This window comes from Microcebus murinus, chromosome 2, assembly GCF_040939455.1.
Source record: "Microcebus murinus isolate Inina chromosome 2, M.murinus_Inina_mat1.0, whole genome shotgun sequence".
Lineage (NCBI taxonomy): Eukaryota > Metazoa > Chordata > Mammalia > Primates > Cheirogaleidae > Microcebus > Microcebus murinus.
The window spans coordinates 36,543,936-36,562,782 of NC_134105.1; the positions used below are offsets into that span (position 1 = coordinate 36,543,936).

At 43.0% G+C, this 18,847-nt stretch overlaps 1 protein-coding gene across 5 annotated transcripts in view; it reads right to left on the bottom strand.

Moving 5' to 3' along the window:
• The window catches only part of AGBL4 (AGBL carboxypeptidase 4), a 1,333,072-nt gene that overhangs the window by 62,147 nt on the left and 1,252,078 nt on the right, over positions 1-18,847 (bottom strand). For all 5 annotated transcript variants that reach the window (XM_012776132.2, XM_012776133.2, XM_075998177.1 and 2 more), the window contains 2 exons: positions 3,644-3,796; positions 1,067-1,229 (listed from right to left, as the gene is read on the bottom strand). In XM_012776132.2, the coding sequence (XP_012631586.1) occupies positions 1,067-1,229; positions 3,644-3,796 (316 nt within the window). The remainder of the gene's footprint in view (positions 1-1,066; positions 1,230-3,643; positions 3,797-18,847) is intronic.

An 18,847-nucleotide genomic window follows, 5' to 3' on the forward strand; every position in this document is an offset into this window, starting at 1 on the left:
GCTGCTCTTCTGCACAGAGCATGGCAGGAGCTTCGCAAACACTCACCAAGGGTTGAAGGAAGGCTAAAAAGAGCACTGCTTCTAGGGAGTTGCATAAATACAGAGTTCCTTTCACCTAAGGTTCCTTTCTCCTCCCTCAACTGTAACTCTTTCTCTGGAAAATCTGTTAGGAAAGGAGAAATGGATCAATCCAAAAACAAAAGAATACAGGAAAGCGGAATCTGCCACAGTGTGTTACAGCCCTGATGCAGTGACCTTGAAATGAGAATCAGCACTCGGGAAACTAGAATTACTATTAATAAATAATCCCTGAAAAACCAAGCAAGCTCGAAAGTAACCTCTAATTTCATCACAGCAAGCCTGGGAGTTTTCAGAGAAATTTTACGAGGAAACTAAGAGGAAACGCAATTTGTCAAAGGAAACACAAAGGCAGAGAGAAAGAAGCACAGAGGATGACAGACAGGGAAAAACCAGGAAGATGGGGGGAGAGGGGAGAGAGGAAAGGAGGGCAGGAAGAGGAGAGGAGAGGAGACGGAAAGTAGGAGAGGAGAGGAAATAAGAAGTCAGTGAGGAGGGAGTCACAGAAAGGAAGAGATAAGGGCAAGAAAAACCAAGTAGGAGGAAAAACCGTGAGTAGAGAGGAGGGAGAATGAGAGCGGGAGAGCATAAGAGGACGGAAGATGAAAAGAGAAAATAGAGTCTCATATGTTCAGGGCTAGGAGGAGACACGATCATTAAGCTATTCCTCAGCAACCCTGGGGATAGTTTTCCGGCCTGTGGATGTATGTCCCTCAGGAGGAGGAAGACTCACTGGCTCATGAGAGAGGAGGGGGGAGAGAGAGACGGCAGCAGCTGAGATATAGGCAGACGTGGGTCCATGGGGCACGGCAGAGGCAGCTGGGGCATCCATATGAAGGGCAGGGGCAACAGAACAATCCAATGATGCCTCCAGCAGAATGAGCCACCTCCATCCTCACCCCAGCCAGAGTCTCAGCCCTTACCTGAGCTGGGGACCTAACCCCTGACCCGCCAAACGTGCATACTCTCAGCTGCCAGACAAGGATACAGGCCTCTTCAGTGTAGGGCACAGCCGCCGTGGTGCCCCCGATGATGTAGCTGTAGAAGGAGACCTCCAGGGTGTAGCAGTAGGACGTGTGGTCCAAGAGCCCGCCGAGGAAGCGACGGCCAGTTCCCGCTTTCACGGCATCCCGGTTAAAGGACGTGCTAGACTGTGAAAGACAAAGTCGGGGGAGAGACTCAGGGCTGTGCACCTGCTGGCTGTCGGGTCTTGAGCAAATCTTACAATGCCTCTGGTCTCAGCTCCATCCTCTGAACAGTGGGATGTTCACCCCTCATCATATCATTACTATGAGGACTGATTAAATAAACACAATGAAATGAAGGCACCCAGCAGAGTTGTGGAGGCACAGGAACTGCCACGCAACACATATTTGTGGAAATTTGAGTGTGGATGGGTGGAGCAGATAAGAACCGACAGACAACAGGAAGCAACTATATTATGATAAGCAGAACTAAAATCTGGGCGGTGCTTTCAGCTTTATAATATTGTCCCCCGTGTAGTATCTCAATTAAGCTACAGAGTAACCCTTTAAAGGAGGTGTTAATATTTCACTTATAGATGAGGAAACTGAGGTGCACAGAAGTGAAGCAAGTGATACAATACAAACTTGAACCCAGTACTAAGTGACTCCAGACACCTCAGTGTCCCCCTGCACTGGGGATAGCTGAGCTCAGGTGCAGCATCGCTAGAGAGTCAGGATCACGACTGCTTCCTCAGTAAGATGCCGATAGCACCCTTCACGGTGGACAAAGAGAGAAGAGCAAGCCTGTCTGAGCCCCAGTTATCTGTTCAGCAACATGTCCTAGTACTACCTGCCGACCTTGTGACATTAGGCAAGTTGCCTTATTTGTCTTAGCCTCAGTGTCCTCATCCCCATACAGTGAAGGTGAAAATAACATCCCTTGCACACAGTTGTGAGGGTCAGTTGACCTGAGGTTAGAAGGGCATTCTACGCCAACTCATGGAGATTTAAGTAAATGAACAGACTGGTTTTAATAAGAGAACGTGTGTCTTATTCAGCAGGAGGTAGGAGAATAAGGAAAAGAGAGGGAAAGAAAACAGTAATATAAGAAGATCTATAGAATAACAGTGAAAGAAATGGTGTGTGTGTGTGTGTGTGTGTGTGTGTGTGTGTGTGTGTGTGTATTTTGAGGTAAAGAAAAAGATCAGAAAATCATAGAAGGACAGATCTGAAAGGACCTTTGAAATCCATGTGGTGGGATCCAACTCTCTGGTTTTGGAGTTGGGCACTGAGGATCAGAGAAGAGACAGCCATTGGACTAGGACAGAGGACTTTGACTCCAGCCCTGAGCTCTTAAGGAGGCTGAAATGCAGGGACATTATCAGGCAGGCCCAGAAATAAGGTTCCCAGACTGTGCTCCTCTTGAGGCCCCTGGAAACTTCACCCCAGTAAGGGCCTCTGAGGCCTACGACCCAGCCTTCCAGGGAACCTGGACTCTGGAAGCCACACTCTGCTCCAAAATTGCAGTGGTTTCTAAAAGGCAGGGCTGGCCATTCTATTGAGAGTCTTACAGAAGCAAGCATGGCTGTTTCTGTCCCACGGCTGCAAATGGGAAGCTGCCTGCACTGAGTCTGCACTGAATGCCGGGTCACTTTGCACAAGATGCTCAGCTTTCCTGGGGCCACTCTTTACTCTTGGGTGTAAAGAGAGGACTGGGCTAAATAACATCCCAGTTCCTCTGGTCTGACATTTATAGGTTCTGGGATTCAAAGCACATCTAACCACACAGAGAAATTCATCATCTCCACTAATGTGCAGGCCTGAAGCAACGGGCAGGTGAGTTTTCAGCTCATCAGCTTCAAAAATTGCTGCGACCTTTGTAGGCCTCTCCCCCTCCGGCCACATGGAAATAACAGGCCCCAGAGATTTAGTATCAAAACAGAGGAAAATGCGCAAAAACTCTCTCACCGTCCCCACACCACATGCCAGTCCCCTCCCTATCTTCTCTCCATGCCCTTTTCCAACACTGCTTTCGATACCCCACCCCACAGCCTCTCCAGTCCTCCTCGGCATGTGTGGTGGGTCGGAGTTTCTGGAGTTGGTTGAGGTCTTTACTACCTGAAAAATATTTCATAACTGTATTTGTCCTCCCAGGAAGGTGGAGATGCAGGCAGGTGGAGAATGATCACCCCCTGGTTCCAAAGAAATTGAGGCTGAGAAACAGTCATGGAGGAAGAGAATGGTGGGTGTATGACCCCCTTCAGCAGATGTGTTGTGCTCCTACTATAAAAGAAACCGGGGTGGGTGACAGCGGACCGTGGGTCAGGTCTGCTCTGCGGCAGGTGCTCTGTGAGCTGCTTCCTCCCGTTCATGCTGGAGTTAGAACCACTGAACAAATGCCGGCCCCTCTCCCTCCCTGATTGGGGAAGAGCTGCTCGAGGGCATGGGCACAGCTTGTTTGCCTCTATCTTCATCACCCCTGTACATAGGAGGTGTTCCCCTGAAAGGAGTGAGAGGAAGACAGGGAGGCAGGGAGAGGAAGAGGAGGGCAGGGTTGTGGGGGCCGAGGCTGGCTGAGAGAGAGAGAGTGCCTGACTTACGTAGGAGAAGTCCTCTGCGTTCTGGCAGAGGAGCTTGGGGAAGATGGCCTGCCTCTGGAAGCGTTCCTCATCCTCAAAGATGTTGCCGTACATGAAGCCATTCATCATGGTGGAGTGGGCGTGGATGTCAATATAGAACTCCAGGCTAGTTTTCTGTTGAGAGAAAGGATAACAAATGAGAAGTCTGGGCTACAGAGCTTGCCTTAAAGGGACCAGACACTACACCTACACCTACACACACACACACACACACACACACACACACACACACACACACACATACACATTTTCTTTCAAGCTGGCCTCATGCCATCAGCAGATTTAGAAGCCATTTGCCATTTGCAATGGGATGGGAGGGGTTGAGAGGATGAGGATGAAATTCTCCTCCCTTTTAACACTGTCTTCCCTCAGGGTCTGAAAGTACTACCATTAGCATCCCTCTTCAGAAGTTTTCTGAAGAAGTGAGGTTTTTGTTAGGTTAAGTCAAGATGTTACTTCCTCAGAACAGTTAACACATTCATGATTAGACATTAGTGGAATTTATTTCTCTGATTAATGAGAAGTACCTTCCAGGTACCATAATTGTATTTCCTTTGGGCCTGCTTGTAGTTTTGTCCCAACCTGGCCGTTTCTAGCTGGGGATCTTGGTATAAATCATGCTCCCACTTTGAACCTTGGCTTTCTTTTTTTGTTTTGTTTTGTTTTTGAGACAGAGTCTTGCTCTGTTGCCTGGGCTAGGGTGCCTTGGTGTCAGCCTAGCTCACAGCAACCTCAAAGTCCTGGGCTCAAGCGATCCTCCTGCCTCAGTCTCCTGAGTAGCTGGGACTATAGACGCGTGCCACCATGCCAGGCTAATATTTTCTATTTTTAGTTGCTTGGCTAATTTGTTCTATTTTTAGTAGAGATGGTGTCTCAATCTTGCTCAATCTTGGCTGGCCTTGAACTCCTGAGCTTAAGTGATCCTCCCAGAATGCTAGGATTACTGGCGTGAACCACCATGCCTGGCCAAGCCTCAGCTTTCATATCTGAAAAAAGGGTATTTGAATTCCAACCCCAAAGAGTTATAGTGGGAATCAAACACAGCGATAATAATTACTATCATTTACAGATTATCTAATGCATTCCAGGCACCATTCTAGGAGCTTTATATATGAAGTCTTAGTCACTTCTTTTATTTAACTTTGTTTCATGATGTTATACCTACTCCTCAACAATGTATAAAGAGTGCATGGGGAAAAAAGCCTTTGCAATCTGTAAAGATGACATTGACTGGTCCTTTTCTGCTCTTAACTTACACAAATTTAAGACACTTCGTTGCTTGAATGTTATAATTGTTAACCTTCCCTGAAGGTAGGAGGATCATCTGTAAAGAGCCCATTGCCTGGAAGTGAAGGGTGCTTGGTAACTGTTTGCAGAATGATTGAACAAACAACCCCAGATAGACTACTCTAGACACCCTAATGGACTGGCAGAAACCGGGAGATTTTTAGGCCATAAAGTTCTTCAATGTCCCTCAAATCTAACCTTCTCTTCCTATATATCAGCCCAATTTATGTCTATTAATCCTTTCTGAAAGTAGTGGAGGACCCAAATGACGATGAGATTTGCCCAAGCTCCTGCAGTAATTGGGACTGACATCTAGGCATCCTCCCCTGGCACAATTAATTAACTTATCATTATCGATGGCCAACACTAGAAATAGTCAAGGCAAAACCTGGCTACCTTTCATCTCCTTTCTAGCACATAGTCTTGGGAAAGAAGAAATGCACATTTAGAAGAATTCTCCCTCTTAGGGACACTTTCAAACGAAGTTAAAACCAAATGAAAACCATGTTGCTTCTAGAATGTGGGCTCAATGACTGTCATTTCATTTGCCTCAGAGTTGGAGTGAAAAATTATGTCTTGCCGAGCTCCCTGTTCTCTGGGTAGCGTAAGCTGTCTTTTGAGAGATACAAGATGCACTGCGCTGTGTGATATTAAACTCATCATTTTCAGCTTTGGAGGTGGAATACACAATGATTCAACAGGAGCCCTATAAAAGTCATCTTCGCAATTTTATTTTCTTCAATTGTCTGTCTTTTCCTCTGAGCTTTTGATGAGCTGCAGAGGAAAGGAGGAGGTAGAAAGATGATTTAAGAAATGTGTAAGGAAAAGCTGCAGTTTATATCTCTGGCTGTCAGTGCTACCAAGGGCCTTGGAAACCAGTTTCTCTGACCTTTCTCAGATCAGCCCTGTGTGTTACTTGCATAGGGCTGGCCAGCAAGTTAGTGAAGAACTTGGCTTTTCTGGTTACTATTCAGTGTGGCTTCCACCGCCCCATCCTGACACCTGGCAGCTAACAGGACTTTGCTTTAAATAATTAGCAGCTGAATTATATTGACTGATTCATATGATGCAAAAGTCACAAGATGGGAAATAAGTTTTTACAGTGAAAAACTTCCCTCCTACCCCTATCCTCTGGTCACCCAGTTTTGTTCCCCAGCGGTAACTAATGTTATCAGTTTCTCATGTATCCTGCCAGAGATAGTTTGTGCATTTACAGGTACATATTCCCCCACTCCCAGAATCCCTCTCCACAAATGGTAGCACCCTAAACACACTCTTCGGATCTCCTTTTTTCCCCTCTGAATATTTCTTAGATGTGATTCTTTCTTTAGTACATAAAGAGTCACCTCATTCTTTTAAATAGCCATTTAGAAACTGACCAGTTCCCTATTGATAGACATTTAAGGTGTTTCCAATCGTTTTCTGTTAGAAACAATGCCTCAGTGATGGATTTTGTATATATATATTATTTCACACACAAACAATAATATGTAGGGTAAATTCCTAGAAGTGGAATCTCTAGATCCTATGTGCATTTTCAATTCTGATAAATATTGACCATTGGCCTTAGAAGGGCCAGTATACTCCTGGCCATGTATTACAGTGTCTCTTTCTCTGTTACCTTGACAACATGGGTGTAATCAAACTTTTTGATATTTGCCAATTATATGGAGAAAATTATACCTAAGATTAGTTTTAATCTGAATTTCTCTTAGTACTATACAATTATCTTTTATCGTATGGTTAAGCTTATTTTCATATTTTTAAAAAATATTTGCATTTTCTTTTCTATGTACTATCTGCTCATTTTCCTTTGCCCATTTAAAAAATTATGTTGGGTTTTATTTCTTACTGATTTATATTTATAGAAGCTATATAGTAGAGAAATTAGCCTTTACCTGTAGTATAAAAATATTTTGTTATTTGTCCTTTTACTTTATTTCTACTAGTACATTTTCCATGTAGAAATTTTTAAATGCTAATTTTTTATGCAGATTTATCAATATCTTCTTTTGTGGTTTCTGGGTTAAATTCTTTCATTATTTCTTCTATTTTGTTGTTTTGTTGTTTATGTTTAAATATTTTGTTTCAATTTTAATTTATATAAATTTAGGGTGTGAGGTTAGGATTAAATTTTATTGTCCTAATGTCATTTATTGAATTGTGTATCTTTTCTCCACTGACTTAAAAAGCCATCTTTACCACATAATTTTTTTTTAAAAAAACTTTCCATTCTGTTTTAATCATTTGTCTATTATATATCAGTACCATACTGTTTTAATTATTTTCTGTTTATAGCACATTTTAATATTTGGAGGGCTATTATCCCCTCATCTTTTTCTGAACTTTCATGGATTTTCTTGCATATTTTCCTATACGATCTTTTTAATTACCTTGTTTAGTTTTCCCTACACCCCATAATCCTGTCAATATTCTCGATATATGTAATATAATCATGTTAAACTTGCAGATTAGCCTAGGAAGAATTGGCTCCTTTGACTTTGAAACTTCCTATCTAAGAATGTTTTGACTTGCCATTTATTCAAGTTTCCTTTTGGTGCAGTAGGAAGTTTTTAAAGTTTTTTTTCCATATATATCCTGAATATTTCTTTTTTATACTCAAGCAGTTTACATTTTTAGTCACTGCTGTAAATGTGAGGTTTTCTTTCATTAAGTCTTCTAACTAGTGGTTCTCTGTAAATACAAAGGCTTTTGTTTTCAACATATAAAGTTTATACCCACACACTTCACTAAATCTATTATTATTTTATTGTAATATCTCATCTAATTTTCTTAGATTTTCATTTGTTTGCTTATTCAGCAAATACGTTACTGAGTTCCTACTGTGTCAGTCTTTTAGGCACTGGTAATATGTGCCAGGAAATATCATGGGTACCAGAGACATAGCAGTGAACACGATAGAAAGCTTTTGATCTCAAAGGGTTTACATTCTATGGTGAGAGAAAGAAAATAAATACATCAATTAATAAATATGAAGGATGTAATCAGGTATTAATGCCATGGTGACAAAGCAAGGTAAGGGAACAGAAAATAACATAAGTTTTAAAAACACAGAGACTTGAATGAAGGAGAGTCAGCCTCGAGAATATCAGGTGGAAGGGTCTTCCAAGTAGCAGAAATAAAGGCAAAAGTCATTTGCACTTGGTATGCCTGAAGAACAGCAAGGAAGTGAGAATGCCTGGAAAACAGGGGTGAATAAAGAGAATATTTTCCATGTAATCATATCACTCATACATACTAATTTTATCTCTTCCTTTTAGTTTTTATGCTTATAATTTCTTTTTCATACCTAAGTGCATTGGCTAGTACCTCCAAAACAATTTAAAGGATTAGTTCATTTTTAAGATCCCTTTCTACTTTGAGATTCTAGAGGCTGGAAATAAAGTAGGAAAAGGCCTAGGAAATTTACCTGAAAGGAGTCTGCATTTGGGGTCTTAGTTCTTCTCTTTCTTTGTTACACATATTCAGTACTTTGCTGGGGATGCCAAACAAAGACTAATTCTGACAACATCCTGATTATGCTTTGTGCCTAAACTGGCTTTATGGACTTGTGTTGGCCCAGTTAGAATAAACAGGGGTTCTAGATCTGGTTCTAATGTTAACCTAATCTGTTACCATGGGCAAGGAGTAACTCTTCATTGTGCCTCAATTTTCTCATCTGTAAAAGTAATACATGGATGAGATAGAGGAGATATTATTTCATTAAACTTTTCATGACTTCTTCTCATCGTCAGTTAAAATAAATCCCTCACAGAGCTTTTTGCTTGGGCCTTGATATCAGTACTTATTGTTATATGCCTAATCTGGCTGGTAAGTATGTCTGCCTGAGTTCCTTGAGGATAGGGGTCTTGCCTGATCCAACTCCCCATCCTCTCTTACTTGATCTACTACAATAACTTCTTAACTGGCTAACTGGTTTTCATTTTTTTTTTTTTTTTTTGAGACAGTATCTCATTCAGTCACTGGGGCTAGAGTATAGTGGTGTGTTATAGTTCACTACAGCCTCAAACTCCTGGCCTGAAGCAACTTTCCCACCTTGGCCTCCTGAAGTGCTAGGATTACAGGAATGAGCCACCAGGGCCCAGCTCAAAGTGACCTTTTTAAATGCAAACAAACTATGTCACTTTCCCAATTAAAACTGGTCTATAGTTCCCTGTTGCTCACAGGATAGAGTCCAAGCCCCTTGAACTGTTCTAAAAGGCCCTGCATGATCTGGTCCCTTCCCCAGTCTCAGCTCTTGCTACTTTTGGTCTGATACTTGACACTTGGGCCAGGTGGAGCTACCTGGAGTACCTGGAACCACTTTGCTTGTGATTGTTGTCTCCACATTTACACACAATATCTTCTCTGCCTAGAATATACTTTCTCTAGCTCTTTATATAATTAACTGTGACCCGACCTTAAAATTTCATGCAGAAGCTGAATAAATGTTTGCCTATTGCATTTCATTTTCCTAGGGCTCAGAAGACATTTCCATCTCCCTTGCCATTTGGTTCAGATCAAATGAAATGTGGATAATGGTGACAACTTCTAGGCCTGCCCATAAAACTCATACACAATTGCCCACATTCTCTTTTGCCCTTCTGCATGGAAGCTACATGTAAAATTGATGATATCATACGAAGGAAGAAGCCTGTGTGTAAGAATCAACAGTTAGAAGAAAATGGCCAGGAGAGTCACCTGACCTGCATCAGACTGTGATGTGAGAGAGAAATGAACCTTCACTGAATAAAGCCACTGAGATTAGGGGATTGTTTGTTATAGCAACTGATATTCATCTTGATTAGTACAAAATTTTAATTCAAAAAGTCTTATTTATCCCTTAGGCTGAGTTAACAGTCTCCTCTGTGTTCTCATAATTCAGGGTACATATCTCTCTCATGGCACTTACAACATGACATAATAATCCTTTATTTTCATCTCCCACTAGACTGTGATCTCTTTGAGGGCAGGGATCATATATTGATGATTTTTTCTTAATCTATAGGACCAGAATAAGGCCTGGTATACAGTAGGTTATCATTAAAGGTTGGATGAAGGAGTGAATGAGAAAATGAACCGATGGAAGGACGAGTGAATTAATGAGTGAGCAAACGCATCTTCAGGTTTTATCAGCGGTAAAACAAGGTACTTTTCTGTGGCCGTGTCAGAGCAAGGGTTGTGTCACTAATGCAGGGCCCTTAATTACAATTTGGGAATGAGAATAGAAGGTGGTGGGGGAGCTTCTCTGCTCTTTCCTTCCAAACTTAAGAACCTTAATTAAAACAGAGTGATGAAGGGCTGTCCCCTTGCCAGCAGCCAACAGCTCATCCTGCAATCAGGGGCCTAAAGAGTAAATTAAAATCAGTGCCAATAAAATTAAAACTACCTTGGGGCATATTTGCAACATAATTTAGTGTGGAGTTTGCTTCCTGCTAGACACCAGGGAGGAAATGGGTTTTCTTTCTACATTCTGAGCTGCTTCCCTGCTTCATCTCACGCCGTGCAGGCCAAAACCTGAGCTGTGTGCTCTGACATGGTGCTGAATTCTTCACATTGAGGCAGCACTAAGGAGTTTATCACATTTTCAGTCTGATGAAGGAAGGGCAATCCAGGGCAATCCAATCCAGGAAGGGCATCTCAGGTTTGGAGATGAGGAAGAAACCGAAGCTTAGGCAGGGGTAACAGCAAGTTGAGAAGGGTGAGCTTCCTGTTTTATAGAGGAGGGAACTGAAAGACGCTCAGAGAGCTTAAGTAACTTGCCCAGTGTTACACAGCAAGACATGGCAGAGCCGGGATAGCATCTGGCTATCAGGGCCCCATGACCGGCACCCTGCTGTCCTCTCAGGAGCTTGCAGCCGAGCAAGGCGATTACCCCGTCACAGCAAGGCAAGCCCCACGCAGCTCCCTTCATCTCTGAGCTGAGGGACTGTGAGGTCTAGTGACTGAGATGATCACCCTAGCCTCTCAAAAATGCACTGAGGTATGGGGCCGCGGGGAAGAGCAAGACTTCTGTGTTGGGGAACTTCCAGACAACTCCCTCCTTAAGATTTGTCCCAGGAACGTTTTCCCTAAGGGACCAAGGCAAAAAGTCCCAAATTTATTCTTTTTGTTATCAACTAAAATATTTCCCTGTCTGTTTTTTAAGAAGTAAATACTATATCTGGAAGTTAGAACATACGTCCTAAGTCAGGAAGGAAAAATGTTCAGAAAAATTGAGGACTCTCTTCTTAATAACCAAGCAAATCAAATAAATAACACAGCGTAAAAGTCTTTTATCATTCATGGTACGTATTTCTCAAGTGGCACAGTTAAGACTTCCTTCCTCAGGTACATCCTGAATGCGGCTGGACAGAAATTCCTGCCATAAAAAGGGATGTGATAAAACAAGGGGACAAAGAGGAACAACCCCATGAGAAACCCAGGCATTTGGCCCAGGGAACCAAGGACACAGGCCTCAGGGGCTTCCTCTCCTGCCTCCATCTTATCCTCCAGCTTTCCAGAACCACCTGGAACTTCCCAACCACATTCGCGTTCTGCTACTCTGGGCTCATGTGTCAGTTCTTTCTATGGGGAATGCTCACCTGCACCCTTCCTTTCCCCACCTGGTAACATCCTGCTCATCTCTCACTGGCCAGCCCAAATGGGCCCTCGACAGAGAGGCCATCCTTGACTTCCCCAGGGAAAGCAGCTCCCTTCTCTGAAATCCCACAGATTTTTAAAATATCCATCCGTTAAAGTATTTATCTTTGATTTTATTCATTCATTCACTCATTTGACAAATATTAATATTTACTGTGAACCTAATATGTTCCCAGTGCTATCATAGGACCCAGGGGTGATGAACAAGACAGATAAGGCTCCTGCCTTTAAGGAGCTAACAAGGTGGAGATGACAGACCATAGAGAGCAGATAAGGCAGGTCATTGTGGAGAGTAATACATGCTATAAAGGCACTAAGATGAGCTACAGGATAGTGAATAACACAGTGGATGGGGAAGGGTCTACTTTGGATAGTATGATCAAGGAAGGCCTCTGACATTTGAGCTGAGTCTCAAAAACTGAAAAGAACCAGCCATTTGAAGAAGTAAGCAAGAGAATTTTGGGCAAATAAAGGCTCTGAAGCAAGGACAAGTTGTGGCATTTTCAAAGAGCAGACTGTGATGCATTGGAGTTGAGCCTAGACAGGTTTGCAGGGTCTGGACCACACAGGGCCTTGCAGGCCAGGGTCAGTGTTTGGAGTTTGTCCTATGCACAATGGAAACACATTTTAACAGGGAGATACTATCAAAAGATACCTTGCCCATCATGTAGATAATGGCTTTTAGTGGGACATGAATGAAGGCAGTTGAGATAGTTCCCCCAAGAAATCATAGTACAGTCATATGTTACTTAATGACAGGTATACATTTTGAGAAATGCATCATTAGGCAATTTCATCACTGTGTGAATATCACAGAATGCACTTAACCAAACCTAGATGGTAAAGCCGACTATACACCTAGGCTGTATGGTATAGCCCATTGCTCCTAGGCTATAAACCTGCACAGCGTGTTACTGTACTGAATACTGTAGGCAAGTGTAACACAATGGTAAGCATTTGTGTATCTAAGCATATCTAAATATAGAAAAGATATAGTCATTTTCCTTCTCTGAGCCTCAGTTTTCTCATCTGAAAATTAAAGATAATAGTCCCAAACTCATAGGATTATCATCAAGTTAAACAAGGTCCCTGGCTTTGTGCCTGGCAAAATGTCTGGCATCTTATACACTCTCAATATATTTTCAATCACACAGCGATACCATGTGCAGGTGCTGTGCTTGGCACTGGGAATATGGACCTCCTAGGAGGTCAAAGCCTTATGGGGATGATTGACATTTTACAGGTCACTGTATGTGCAACGAGGGACGTGAAGGATGTGCAAGATAGCGGCTGAGATGGGATTCTAGCTGCATCTCACCTCCTCAAAAGCCTCTGTGTGATCCTCACTCTCGAGGGTCAGCCTACATGCCCACTCCTGCATCACAAGTGGACATAGATACAAGTGGCAAAGCCAGACCTTTCCTCAGGAAGCCCCAGCCTGAGCAGAAAGATGAGACAAAATAATCAGGGAGTTCTCAGCTATGGAGATGGCTGAGATATAATATTTAAGCCTGTGAGAGCTGAGGGATATTTTAATTTGATAATTAAAAGTTAATGTTGCTTCATTATAAATCAAAGGCTAATGAAACTGGGACACCCCCAGGCACATATTAGAAACTCAACAAATAGCTGTGGTCTGAATGCTCAGGGACACCTACTGCAGGAGGTTGTTAGCTGATTCCGAGAGGTAACGATATATGTCTAACCACTGACCTGCAGTTCCTTGGTGGGTAAGCATTAGTTCCTTTCTTCCCAGGAAGCTCATCTTGGCTCTCCTCCTAACCTGCTCTGTGACCCTGGAGAAGTCCTTCTCCCCCTCTGGACTTCAATTGCCCCATTTAGAGAATGGATTCTGCCACTGCTCAGGGCCCTTTCCGCCATCATGTCCCGAGAATCTTACATCCTTCAAATAGCTCATCTTCCTGCCTTGCACTGTGCTTTTTTTCCTCCTCTTTCCTTTGGCCTCTTATTGAGGACAGATGCTGCCAGCCCCCACCTTATCTCCTTCAAGACACAAGTGCAAGGTCTTTTTCCCGGCATGGCCCTGTGGGGAGAGCCGACTGCAAGGCAGCAGCTCAATCACTTCCCCATGCTAACGCAGCCTTCCCACTTGGCAGCGTACCTTTCACCGCTTTGCAAAGAAGCATTCAAGGGTGCCAACATTCATGTGAAATTATGTGCTTTATCCTGGGGAAAAATAAGATGGTTCCTATCTGTTTTATTCTGTGTAGGCAGCTGGAGCAGAGGAGAAGGGAAGAAGAAAGATTCAGGCAGCGATCCGATGTCTGTTCCCTCACCCTTTCTTCCTCTTGCTTCTCCCCACCTCTCTTCTGGCCCCTTCTCTCTTCTCTCTTTTCATGCCTTCTCTCCTCCTGTTCCCCCTTTCCCATCTCTCTCTTTTTCCAAAGTACAGCGGGGGAAGACAGCCGAGGAGACAAGCAAGTGTGCATGAGCCTTTCAGGCACTGCTGGAGATATAAGTGAAGGTCGGGTGAACGCACGGCCACCAACTTGGTGGGCAGTCGGGAAAGACTTTGCAGGGGAGCTGACCGATAAGCAAGGTCTGAGCAGATGAGAAGGTGCTCACCGAGTGGGCGATGAGGAAAGGAGCCTCCAGTGGAGGAAAGACAGTCTAGGCAGAAGGAGCTTGAGAGCAAAAGCCCCGAAGTCAACACCACCTGGCCCATTGAGGGGACTGTCAGGTGTCTGGCATGACCAGAGGGCATGGAGGGTGAGGACAGGGGCTGGGAGGCCTCTACAGACCCTTCTGTGGAAGGGCCTTGTGAGCCACTAAGCAGAACATGATTACATTTTGGAAAGATTGTTCTGGAGGCTGTGATGAGGAAGAATTGGAGGTCATAGGATTCAAAGGCAGGAAGACTACTTAGGACATTTTTGTTATAATCCAAGCAAGAGCTAATTAAAAAATGATAAGGCCCTGAATTAAAGCAGGGCAGGGAGGATGTGAAGGAGGTTACAAACACTAGACCAATCACAAAGTGAGCCTGACAGTTTGGGACCCCAAGTTTGGAGTGTTTTATAGGAAACACATGATTATGTGGGGGAAATGTTCCTTTCATTCAAATAGCCATATTTAGGAGAAATTCATTTGTTTTTCCCTAAGGGAAAAACCTTGAGACCTAAGTCTGGACTGATTGCCAGGTTTCTGGCCTGGGTGGCTGGATGGAGTATGTGGCCATTCACTGAGATTGAGGGTGTCATTATTTTATAAGACCCAGTTGGATGTTTGCCTTCTAGGTACTGGTCCCCAGTTAGAGTAAGATGCTATCAGATGTTCTGTGGTCTTAGGTTATGATATTTTGATCTGAACAAGTTGATTTTTCCTAAATACGGCTATTTGAATGAAAGGAACATTTTCCCCACATAATCATGTGTTTCCTATAAAAATGGAGATCTTTATTAATATAAGTCAAGCATAAGCATTGCACATTTTTGTTAGCATACAGAATCAGAACAAGAGTTTAAAAAAATCAACATGTAAATACACATAATGAAATACTTGGGTCCCCTATTAGAATGTAAATGAGATGAAGGCAAGGGCTTTCTGGAGCTATTATTCTGCTACAGGGATTCACTCTCTCCAAAGAGAAGACTTTTGATTTTATGGACTACTTCACTCAGCCAGAAAGCAGCAAGGAGTGAGAGAGCAGGACTGCGAGTTGGGCAAGGGTTAGAGCAGGAGGTGGGGGGAACAAACCAGACTTTATGTCTTGGTTTGAAGGGACGCCCCGGAATAGTGCAGGCACCTTCATCCACATCTACATGGAAGACTTCATCAAAAGCAGACAGAATGAATTTGTGGCCTCTCTGGCTTTTTGAATTATCTGGAGTTTTGCTCCCCTAACCCCTTTTCTTTGCCACATGAAATACTACCATCAACCGATACAACTGATACAACTTGTTCACAGTCGTTATCTCTTTCTCACCATACCTGTTTTACAGATGAATGTACCATTCAAGGTTATACAGCTGGTAAGTGGTGAAGCCAAAGATAAAATCTAGATGCTCTACCCAGAGTACAAATTCTCCCATTCTATCATTCTGTCATGATTCTTTGATCTTTGATGTGGTATTGGGGAGGCAGGAAGGTAGATTATTGGCAGGCACGGAAGATACTTTTCAAGCATGCATATCAGGTCCTTGACGACCTGCCTTGATCTCCAGCCTCTTTCCCACTGTCTGCTGACGGGCACGCTACACTTTCCCCGTGCCGAAGTGAGTGTCCAGACTGTGCCATGCTCTTCTGTGCCTTCCAAGGCTTTGCTCATGCTATTCCCTTGTGCAGGAATGCCTTGCCCTACCTAGCCACCCTTCAGGGCCCAACACGAGCATCTCTTCCTCTGTAAAGACTTCCCTAACCCATGTCCTCCTTCACTTAGATTGTTGCTCATTTTTAACATACCCATCTCACTGTGTCATTATCATTGCTTTGTTGTGTCTGTTTCTCCTGCTGGACCAAGCACTCCTCAAGACCTTAAATCACATTGTATTAATATTTAAATGTCCAACATCTAGCACAGTGCCTGGCACATAGTAGCTGCTGCGGAAATCCTTATTGAATGAATACATGCATGAGTTAACAATGGGGAAGAACACATCTTTGAGCAGAGACTCTCTCCACCCTTGATCCCGGGCAAAGGCTGCTGTGGAACAGGGGGAGAGAAGGGCAGACATCAAAGGAATATGATGGGTAGAAAAAATCTTTCCTGTTTTCTCTGGGTTCTTTCCCCTCTTTTAATCCTTCTTGCTATTGGAACAAAAATAAAGAGTACATCATAAGCAAAGCTGTATTTTCTGTTTATTGCCACCAGGTTAATAACAGTAATGGTGCGAAAGAAAATGAGGTGTTATGTAAAATCCTGCATTGCAGATTTTGCTGCTGATGTAAAGAACTCAATAAAGTGTAACACTTTAATCATGGAGATAAAAATCACACGGCAGCTTCCCACAGGCTCCCAGAGCCTTAAGACAAAATAGTTGTGGGGAAATGAGAAATGAGAGAAGAATATTATCAGGCATCAGAAAAGTTGTGCTCGGGCTTTTTTTCTTTCCTTCTCTAAAAAATGGAATAAGCTTTTTCTATCTACTTCTAAGACACCTTTGTATGAATTTCTGTATTCTCTGGAGGCCGTGCTCAAATTTCTGGGGGAGGATTTGCTTATTCTTTGCAAAAATTGATTTGTTTAGGGAGAACTAAATTCTTGCCTTTTAGATAACTTGGTGGCATTTAAGAAAACAGGAGCAGTCTCTAAAAATGAAAGAGGGATTTGGATGGAGATACGGAGGTTGGCGATAATAAAATCTGTTTTTATGATGGTCTGTGATGCAGAAAAAAGATCGTAGCAGGAAATGGGAGTTCGTGTGCCAGCTCTGACAACCTTGGGGAAATCACCTCCTCGCCTGTGTCTCGGTTTCATCATTCTTTAAATAAGAACTTGCACTAGATGATCTCAAAAGGTCATTTCAGCTCTGACACTTAGTCTGTGAGGCTCCCGGCAAGGAGGCCAGTGGTTTGGTGCTTGACATTGGCTGTTGTGGTTCTGGACTATGCAGTAGCCCCCCAGCTGGCCTCTCTGTTTCTACTCAAAACACCTACACACCGCAGCAAATCCATTTTCCATTCTGCAGTCAGAGTGATCTATCTGTAACAAGAGGACACCCTGGAAAATATACCTACACTGCTACAAGAGAGCACTAGCATGGCTTTGGAAAGGCTTTGGAACTGGGTGTCTGGGCTCAAACCTCGAACTAACTGGGTCACTTTATGTCTCCAAGCCTTGGTTTCCTTATCAGCAAAAAGAAGGTGGCAGTAAGGCCACTCATGTCACAAGGCTGACATGGGTTAAGTGAATTAGTCCATGTCCAAGCACCTAAAATGCAGAGGTGTTACATAATTTTTTTCATACCATAATAATTATTTCAGGTATAAACAAGGGCATATTCTGAGACCATACTGTCTAATATATTAGTCAATTGTGACTATTTAAATTTAAATTGATTAAAATTAACTTTACAAAATGTAGTTCCACAGTCATAATAGCCACATGCGGCTGGAAGCTACTGTAATAGCCAGTGTAAAGCAGGGGTCCTCAAACTTTTAAAACAAGGGGCCAGTTCACTGTCACTCAGACCGTTGGAGGGCCGGACTATAGTTTTAAAAAAACTATGAACAAATTCCTATGCACACTGCACATATCTTATTTTGAAGTAAAAAAACAAATGGGCAAAAATACCCGCATGTGGCCTTTGGGCCGTAGTTTGAGGACATCTGGTGTAAAGGAACCTTAACATCATCACAGAAAGTTCTCTAGAGTGGCACTATTCTGGTATCTTAACAGTCATAAACAGTGGATTTAAATTTAAAACATATATCCATATACAACCACACTTGCACACACATCTGCTTTTATGCACACAAACACATACTTGCATATCGAACCATAAAAACAGGGTGCTTAGGTAGTGACAACATGCCTCATTATTAAGGAAAAATAATCTGAATCCTGACTCTGAATCAATTCATTGAGTATAAAAAAAGTCAGGTCCTGTCCTAAATAGTTCATATTGGACATTATATCACTTAATCTTCGTGACAACCTTAATAAGATCATCATGTTCATTCTGACATTGAAGCCCAGAGTGGTTGAATGTCAGCTGACATTCAAGCCTTGATTGAAGTCACAAAGTTTGTAAGTGGCAGAACAGGACTTATTCCCCACTATACAACATTGCTTCTTTTTTTTTTTTTTTTTTGAGACAGAGTCTCACTTTGTTGCCCAGGCTAGAGTGAGTGCCGTGTCATCAGCCTGGCTCACAGCAATCTCAGTCTCCTGGGCTCAGCGATCCTACTGCCTCAGCCTCCCAAGTAGCTGGGACTACAGGCATGTGCCACCATGCCTGGCTAATTTCTCTCTCTCTCTCTCTCTCTCTCTCTCTCTATATATATATATATATATATATATATATATATATATATATATATATATTAGTTGGCCAATTAATTTCTTTCTATTTTTGGTAGAGATGGGGTCTCGCTCAGGCTGGTTTCGAACTCCTGACCTTGAGCAATCTGCCCGTCTCGGCCTCCCAAAGTGCTAGGATTACAGGCGTGAGCCACCGCACCTGGCCACAACATTGCTTCTTAAGGGATGTTTCAGAGACAAGGGGTTTACAGAACGAAGTCACCACAATGCCGATGGCTAGAACTGCCTGGAAA